We start from the raw sequence: 9,303 nt of genomic DNA on the forward strand, positions 1-9,303 counted from the left end.
GTTATAAAGGAAACTAAATTACATTTTGATGGACGTTCCTCATCACAGTGTGAAAACCGTGTGCCTGTGTGTCTTCCCAACCTCTCACTCCCTTCTCCTCTCTCCCCCACCCCTTCGTTTCCTCTCACTTCGTCTCTCCCTCCCTTCATACCCCCATGTCCTCAAAAAGCATAACTACTTTCTGCATTGTGGGAAGCCAAAGTACTTATTTTATTTCACCAAACAAAACCCCCAGGCGACAAGTTAGATATGGTACAAAAAGTTTATTCAGTAACAGTTTTGTAAACATTTGAGGTAAATTAACATTTACATCAACATGTTCTTACAAAAGTTCAGACGCAAGGCACTTCTCTTCATAGACAGTGATTTCACAATGGGGTATCTGGTCTGAGCATGTCTAAATCTCCTTCCCTGCCTCACTGGCCAATGAAATCTCACTCCACGCCAGAGATTCCAAAAGTCCAACAAAATGTCAGTTTTCCGATGGGTGGGGGGGATGCCTGACACAACAATGGAGTATAACTTTAACCTAGCCAAACACCTCTCCAGTATTTTTTCGACAAAAATTCAACAAAGAAGCAATATTTTTTTCAAAATCTACTTTTTTGTATTTGGTAATCTGGTAATTCTTCAATAAATAAAAATACTTTCTAAAATATCGAGACATCCTCTTTTTGAGATGTCCTTTGTTATTTTATCATAGAACACCATTCTGTCTTAGCTGTCCAGATCATTATCTACATGCTAAAGTGTCAACTTTAAACAACCGAAATGACAAGGTTATAAACAGAAATTATGAGTTAACAGAACCGTAACTTGTATTCAACAACTCTTAACAGAGTTCTATTGGTGGCCATTTTAGATTTTCTCTCTTTGGTGGACAGCTGACCTGCTCTTCGTTTTTTATGGATTACAATGTCACAGCTCGATCCCATCACCTGGTGGCTTTTTTTTAACATGCATGGTATGTAAATGATTTGTGAGGCACTTGGATTCTGTGTGTGTGGCAACGCAACAAACAGCAGACCTGATTCTCTAAGCATTTTAACACATCATACAGCAGAGCACAGCAACAGCCCATTCACAGTCTCGGTCTAAACCCTCTATCCCAAGATATACCCCAATGTAGAGTTTGTGTGTGTGTGTGTGTGTGTGTGTGTGTGTGTGTGTGTGTGTGTGTGTGTGTGTGTGTGTGTGTGTGTGTGTGTGTGTGTGTGTGTGTGTGTGTGTGTGTGTGTGTGTGTGTGTGTGTGTGTGTGTGTGTGTAGAGAGAGAGAGAATAAAAGAAAGAGAGAAAAGGAAGGAAGGACGAGTGTGAGGTTAAGGGATGATAGAGAGAGAAATGGGAACAAACAGCCTATCTACATTGTTTAAATGTACTGTAAGAATCACAACTTTCTGTTCTTACTTTAACTGCCAAAATTGAAGTGCCCCCTGCTTCTTGTTGCTTTATGGTAATAACCCCAGGTGGTGGTGGAATGATAACATATGATTTAATCATAACAAGGTCAAAGGTCAAGTGCTTGAGTGAGTCAGTTGTAGTGAGTTGTAGTTTCACAGTAACAGAATAGACCGTTGTTCGAAACATAAAGAGGTACAAAATGCAAAAGAGATTTGTCCAAAACATTGTTCGATAGCTATGATTTCTTCCTGAATGTTAGATGACAATAAAAGGAATTAATTTGGTGAGAAAAAAAACGGGAAGCTTAAAAGAAATACAACTGCATGTTAAGAGCCATTTTCTGATTTAAAAAACTGGCAGGAGTTTAAGAAAATGATACCCAAATGCACATTCCTATTGGTTTTGCTATTATGATCCAGTAACAAAGAATGAAATGTCATTGCCTTAAATAATACTCCTTATCTATCGATCTTCTAGCAATTCTATTGCCTACTCTCTCTAAGCACTATACTGAAACTTCCCATACTGACTACCAGTGGGGGACTACAGTCTTAAATCTGCTGAATTTCTTTACGATGAGGACACACACTTCTTTAACACACTGCAAACACAAGCGTCAGTATGGGTTCTTTATAAGTCATAATTCTATATGTATAATATACCCTATATGTACTATGTAATATATTTACATATATATATTATTTACCCTGATGTAACTGCCTAAATGTTGTTGTAGACATTGAAACAAGACTCTATAATATATCTATCACACACATACAGAAACGTACAGAAACACACACACACACAGACAGAAACACACACTCACACAAAGCCTGTGAAGCCTAAAGACCAAGCCTCAGGTTGGGATCGCGGTGGTAACATAGGTTGGAGCTTCACACTAGTATGGCTACACACTACAGTAACCGGTAGGACGTTACCTTATGCACTGGTATTAACCTGGTATTTACTGGTACATTACATATTATCAGAGGGTACTTTATTGTTAACTACCTGGTACCAAAATGTGTCTAGTCGTGCTTGTTTTACAAGTAATTCACAAGGTATTATTGTGTAATTAACATGTAATTTGTAAGTAAATACCAAGTCATTTTGAATAAAGTGCCACCCAGGTACCCTATCCCCGTCTCTCTCCACTCCACCATACTGTCAGAGCGTCCCTCTCTTCATTCAGCTTAATAGGAAGGGTGAGCATGGAACAGACAGACGGCTAGCTACGAGGCAGACAGACAGACACCAGGACACTAGGAAGAGACAATAGGACACATCGGCTTCATCTTAAAGGGTCCATCACAAGAAAATAAAAAAGAAAGGGGGGAGAGAAAAAAATTAACGAAAGCGCAAACCCTCTTCTGATGTCTACCATCAAAGAATAAAGAAAACAGCAGAATTATATTCATCTGAAATGTTGCTAATGTCCCAAACTAGTTAGTCCAATATCTCTACTCCTTTCATGGCATCTGAGCTGCAAAGAGTGAATGTGTGTGTTCCCTCTCCACACACGTGTTGGCACCTCAGAACTTTGAAGCACTAAGCTATGCCTCACCTCACCGAATGCATCTCCAGATAACGCAACTTTGTAGAGAGTAATGTCAGGAGCATCTCAACTCCAGAGCCCCCCCCCCACATCGCCTCTGTATTTCACACAACATTTGACACCTGAGCCTCAAAGATATATCATGTATAGAACCCAGAGGCATTGGGGTGCGGTGTTGGACAGGGGTTGCATGTGTTTGTATGTGATTGTGTGAAGGTGTGTGAGAGTGTGTGCGTGTGTATGTGTTACACGGCAAGGTCGTCGGGCCGGGCTCGGACACTGCTGGTCTTACTGGCCCTGCTCAGCCTGCGGGCGTCCGCCGCTATGAAAACGGGCGGCTCGTGCATCTCCACCCGGGTCACCGTGACATCATCAACGTGCGTCAGTGGCAGCGCCGCCTCCGCTTCCTCTTCTTCCTGCTGCTGGTGCTCCTCACTCCTTCTCGATTCTCCCAGGGGGAGGGTGGAGGAGCGGGAGTCGGGGATAGGAGGGGCAGTGTCCGGTGGAGGGGGTGACTGCTCCTGGTCAGAGGAGGTGGGGGAGGAGGAGGAGGGTGGCGGAGAAGGGGAGGAGGGAGGAGGAGGGTAGGAGGAGGACTTGGCAGCGTCCAGAGTCTGCAGGTCCATGGCCATGTTGGCCCAGTTCTGCTCCACGGACTGCTGCTGGCCACTGCCCTCGCTGCCGTAGAAGGATGTGGGAAGAGCCTCCAGCAGGAAGTCTTCATGGAAAGGGTCCATCTTGAGTTCCGCCGCCGCTGCCTGCTGCTCGGATAAAGCGGCCGTGGCGTTTGCCTGCTCGTTGGGCAGGTACACCACGTTCACGCCACCGTACGTGGGCAGGCAGTTGAGGGCCGGGTGGGCGATCCCCTCCTGGATCATATTGGACTCCAACGCCTCGTCTCTGGCCAGGGGGAGCGCCATTCGGTCGGGCGCAAACTCGTTGCTGACTCCCTGCTTCACCTTCTTCCATCCCAGGTGGTATATCTCCAGCAGGTTGAGCAGCAGGGAGACGCAGGCTACCACCAACATGAAGATGATGAAGATGGTCTTCTCTGTGGGACGTGAGATGAAGCAGTCAACCGTATTGGGGCAGGGCCAGCGACCACACTTATACAGGGGGCTGAGCTGGAAGCCATACAGGAAGTACTGACCCAGGATGAAGCCCACTTCGAACAGCGTCTTGAAGATGATGTTGAACACGTATGTGCGCAGGAGAGCTCCCCGGATGCGGATTTTACCATGCTCGTCTCTGATTGGGGGCTTCTCCTTTTTCCCTCCTCCTCCTCCGTTCCTGTACAGAGGGTCTCTCTCCTCCTGGTGCCTGCTGGCCTTCCGCTGCTCCTCCTCCTTCTCCCGGCGTTTCTCCTCCATGCGGACAATGTGCAGCACGTGTCCCAGGTAGATCAAGGTGGGCGTGGACACGAAGATAATCTGCAGCACCCAGAAGCGGATGTGCGAGATGGGGAAGGCTTCGTCGTAGCACACGTTCTCGCAACCAGGCTGCTGTGTGTTGCAGGTGAAGTCAGACTGCTCGTCACCCCACACTTCCTCCGCAGCCGCCCCCAGGACCAGGATACGGAAGATGAAGAGGACTGTCAGCCACACCTGGACACAAGGGACATAACGCCACATAAGAAGGCATAAGGGGCTATATACCACAGGAATAAAAGGGTAAATCAATCAAATAACTGTATAAATGTATCAATCGATCAATCAGTCACCTTGCCAATCACGGTGGAGTGTTCTTGAGCGTTCTCCAGCAGCCGCCCCAGAAAGCTCCAGTCACCCATGCTTCACACGATTTCTAGCCTGGGGAGAGAGAGCACAGCCTGGGATGAGTAGCAACTGGGTGAGGCCTGGGTGGGGAGAGGCTGAGGGGGAATGGCTGGGGGAGAGAGGTGGGGAGAGGCTGGGGGAGAGAGGAGGGGAGATGCTGGAAGAGAGGCAGGAGAGAGGTTGGGTGAAGCAGGAGAGAGGTGCAGATAGAGAGGTGGGGGAAAGCTGGAAAGCTGGAGATAGGTGGGAGCAACAGAGAGGGAATAGGTCTGTGTAGGCACCGACGGGATGAGAGGGAAGAGAGAGGTGGGGAGAGAACACACACAGAATGAGAGAGCATAGGCCAGGGAGACGGGGAGCACAGGCATGGGTGAGTAACAACTGAGAGTGTAAGAAAACAGGAAAGGGAGGTGGGGAAATGAGAGAGGGGGACATGAGAGAAGAGGGGAATAAAAACTTTGAATGAAAATGTACAGGTTCAGAAACCAAATCAAACATTGACCTCTGGTTTGAAGCCATAATATTACAAAATATTACTGTCATCTTATGCACACACATTGTACCCATCCTATGCACTTTCTGCTCCCGACATCACTCTGTGAAGTCACACAATCTCTCAGTCAAAGCCAATGCGTTTGGCACTGAAGGAGGCAGCGGGGTTGCATTTAGGAGGCGGCATGATTCCTTGTTCTACATAAAGGATACATATCTGCTCTAATATATTTCTATCTGAAGGTTCTGTCATGTGGCATCCCACTCAGCACAGCCCAGAACAGCTGTGGAGACCACCGAACAACACTCGTCTCCCTCAGACACAGGATGGACGCCATCGAGTCAGTCATAAGGGACTAACAAGCTGCCTTGATCACTTTCACTCTCGACCGGCCACATACTTCTCTAATACATTCTCTAATCACAGTACTGGAGACTGAGGTTAAACGCGCCAATAACAAATCCTGAGCACCACCATTGTGCTTCTTCCAGGCCTACTAGAATCATTAGCAGCAATTCAAAGGAACGTTTTTTCCCAATATAGACATTATACAGTTCTATCAATTTGAAATCAGCTACAATTGAGAATCCAGTGGCCACAGCAACTTCTGAACACATTGCAAAGCAGACCAAAAGAGGACCAGATATCCAATGACACAAAAAAGCACCCAAAGCAGTGACCGAAGGTGGACTTACTAAAATGTTGTTGTATTGTCAGTGATAAATCCATCGACTAGTGGTTCAAAAGAAATACAATACCTGGAAGCAAAAAACAAATAATATCAGTTATGAATTGCAATTATAATGTCATTTAAATATGCTTACATTACCCAAATACCCAAATTAACCATTCTTTTGTATGCCTATTGTCCATGCAACTTACGATATAGACACTTCGGAGATGAGTGGAAAACTCAAATCTTTTTAGACTGGCTTCTACAAGCATACTGGCCACCAATAAAAATTTATCATGTCTTCAAAGTCAAAAACCTACATCCTCTTCCCCCAAAATGTCTATTTCTCTGAAAAATGTGACTTTGGTGTTTCTAATTGGACAGACTACATGGAACCATGAACCCTATGAATGCCACAGAATCGATAGACATATGTGTTTTGTTTTGAAAGGCAGATTTAATTGAGGAATGTATACAATCCATCCATAGGCCTGTCTGTGTGTTGCTGGGCAAGCGGGTTACAATGGCTGGCCATCTGTGGCAGTCTGAATGAGTACATAACAGCCTGGGAGGAATGTTCGGATCATCAAAACACAGAACTGCTGACGAGGGGAAATATTTGCCCGGGATCGACTGATATGCATTTACAGAGGGCTCTATATCACCAATGCATAGATACAACAACAAAAACAAAACTGATCCCAGCTGCATTACTCTCCTGTTACAAACTCCTGTTTGGACATGAAGTGGTTTTACAAACTTTGAAAACAAGGACCTATTTTCCCCATGTTAAAACCCAGGCAGGCTGTTACTGTAAAATCTATGATTACTATGATTACCACAGTATCCCAATCTATCGATTGGTGGTGCATTGTTGCTGAATGTAGCCCATATTAGCTCAACTCAAATCACTGGCCTTCTACAGTTCAATATTAATTTCAATAGATGACTCCATGGTCGTTATGCCTGGCCTACTCAATAACGCGCTGGTATCAAAGTGGTGCAATACCCCTCTATAATGACAGTATGTGTCGAGCTGCACAGTATATGTGTTGATCCTTTGGAGGTTTTGATGAAATACCGTCTGTCACCTGTGACAATAGAGAAGCTGCCAGACGCGCATTGTGCTCCTTGGCAATGGCTATTGACGGGGATCAACGGCATTGTGTTCCAGCGGCCGCACCATTTAACTCTTTGACCACACTGACCCAAGTTATTTAAATATATAAACCTTGGGCAGTAGATATCCTAACAGAATACTTATTGATACAGTAATTGATTGCAGGCTAAGTCAAGTCAACATCACTCGCATTGGAAATTGGTGAGCGTAAAAGTGGCTACTTGTCGTTCCCAAATAAGCATAAGGACAGGGTGGATGGATAGACTCCCCAAGCCTTGGCCACTTGAAGCAATATCCGGTGGTCACTGAAGCTATCCAAATTTTGAAAGGGTTGGAAAATCCTACAGACCTTCCCAGGTAGAAAGATCCCTCCCCTTCCCTCTCACTCCCCAGCTCTGACAGCTTACCAATCTCCGTTGACAGCGGCCGGCCAAAACTTTTTTCCGGAAGCGTCGCGATCTGCGTTCTCTTCTTTTCTCCCGCGGGGTTCGAGGCCAGGCGTGCGCGTGAGAAAGAGAGCGAACAAGAGAGAGAGAGAGACAACGCGAGGGTGAGCAAAGCGAAGCTAGTCTAAGGGCGCGTGTGGAACCTGGAGATGGGGTCCCGCAAAGCGCAGCGGCTGCGTCCCGTGCCCAGCCATCGGTACTGTCACATTGTGTGACCATCCATGAGTGCACGCGTGGGGGAGGGTGGGGGCGGCGTCGCCCACCCGTCAACCCCCCGTCACCTCTCATCCCACCCTGCCACCCTGCTCTTCCGAAATTCCACACCAGGACTCCAAAATTGTGCATGGCGTCTCCGTGCGCAGGGGGGAAATGATGGCCTTGACAATGTTGGAGAGTAGGCCTAAATGCATATAGATGAGTTATAGTACAGGACTGGATGTTCCTCTCCCATATTATCTGTACTATCTGAACATCTTCTTTGTGCACTTTGTATATTTTTTGTAGTACTTTATTTTACATTTGTGCTATCTGAAAATAATATATATATATCACATCTCATGATTAAGTGCTGGGATGTGCTTCCTCAGGCCCACTAACACAACCACATGATTTACCAACATCTGACCACCCACCATCACCCAAATTGTGAAATGCAGCTTTGCTAAAATGTGTCTCAATGATCAGACAGTATATCAAATATCTAATATTTTTATTTCACGAGTTTTTAAAACACACACATCCTCTGTAGGTCATTGCATAAGCCTTTACTCATAGTACTCTACTGTGATTCTGCGAATGCCATTGTCAGTGTATTTACAATGTTATCTCTTCATTACCAACATCACAATTCCATAGGAGCAATCTGTCTGTCTGTCTGTCTGTCTGTCTGTCTGTCTGTCTGTCTGTCTGTCTGTCTGTCTGTCTGTCTGTCTGTCTGTCTGTCTGTCTGTCTGTCTGTCTGTCTGTCTGTCTGTCTGTCTGTCTGTCTGTCTGTCTGTCTTGTCTGTCTTGTCTGTCTTGTCTGTCTTGTCTGTCTTGTCTGTCTGTCTGTTTGCAGGCCTGTGTTTGCCTGTGAGGGGTCAGTGGCCATGTGTGAATATTGGCCACTAGATGGTGTAGTGACTCCAGTGACTGAAGCGGGGAAGGAGAACTTCTGTGCATGTCTGGAGTGGACTACACAGTGTTTACACATATGTATGATTCGGTGTGTTTGTGTGTGTACTACTTATGTTTTGCACGTCTGTGTGTGCATATGCACGCTATGTCTATAGCTCCCCCGTCCTCACACCTCCTTGCTGCAGGTGGACCCAGACGAAGAGGACGACAACAACTTCTCATTCTTCTTGTTCTGCTGCAGAGTCTTGTCTTTGGAAGAGGTTGAGGAACAGTTTGCACCCTCCCCTTTCTGTTTCCCCCCTCTGCGCCGTGATGACGGGCACCGAGCGATAGCCTTGGCGACCAGGTAGGCCAGTTCGGCCATGTTGAGTGCCATACAGACGCAGGAGGAGGCGGCCATGAAAACAGTGAAGACAGTTTTTTCTGTGGGGCGGGAGACAAAGCAGTCCACCACATTGGGACAGGGCCACTGGTCACACTGGACCAGCCTGGGCATCTGGAAGCCGTCGTACAACACGTATAGAGCATACCTGGAGAACGAAGGTGAAGATAAAGGCTTAGAACTACAGATGTAGCCTCTTTATTTGAGACAGTTTGCAACAGCTGGTAAATAATCAGGAAATGTGAATTATTATGTGGATTATAATTAATGGACATTTTTGTAGGGGTTGATATATTTTTCGTAAAGGGAAAATCATGTCTGACATTTCAAAGTGGAAATGA

The 9,303-nt window shown here is 46.0% G+C and overlaps 2 protein-coding genes across 5 annotated transcripts in view; both read right to left on the reverse strand.

The window, feature by feature from the left end:
- Positions 1-248: 248 nt before the first annotated feature.
- LOC139532461 (gap junction alpha-3 protein-like) lies at positions 249-7,733 on the reverse strand. The gene is made up of 4 exons (XM_071330046.1): positions 7,426-7,733; positions 5,921-5,983; positions 4,678-4,765; positions 249-4,561 (listed from the first exon to the last, which is right to left on the reverse strand). Exons 3-4 carry the CDS (start codon positions 4,744-4,746, stop codon positions 3,203-3,205), a joined length of 1,428 nt encoding a protein of 475 aa, XP_071186147.1. The 5' UTR covers positions 4,747-4,765; positions 5,921-5,983; positions 7,426-7,733; the 3' UTR covers positions 249-3,202.
- Positions 7,734-8,156: 423 nt separating this feature from the next.
- LOC139532463 (fibroblast growth factor 14-like) overlaps positions 8,157-9,303 on the reverse strand; it is a 110,077-nt gene continuing 108,930 nt past the window's right edge. For all 4 annotated transcript variants that reach the window (XM_071330049.1, XM_071330050.1, XM_071330053.1 and 1 more), the window contains one exon: positions 8,157-9,110. In XM_071330049.1, the coding sequence (XP_071186150.1) occupies positions 8,747-9,110 (364 nt within the window). In that variant the 3' untranslated portion in view covers positions 8,157-8,746. The remainder of the gene's footprint in view (positions 9,111-9,303) is intronic.

The sequence above is a fragment of the Salvelinus alpinus genome, chromosome 10, assembly GCF_045679555.1.
Source record: "Salvelinus alpinus chromosome 10, SLU_Salpinus.1, whole genome shotgun sequence".
Taxonomy (NCBI): domain Eukaryota; kingdom Metazoa; phylum Chordata; class Actinopteri; order Salmoniformes; family Salmonidae; genus Salvelinus; species Salvelinus alpinus.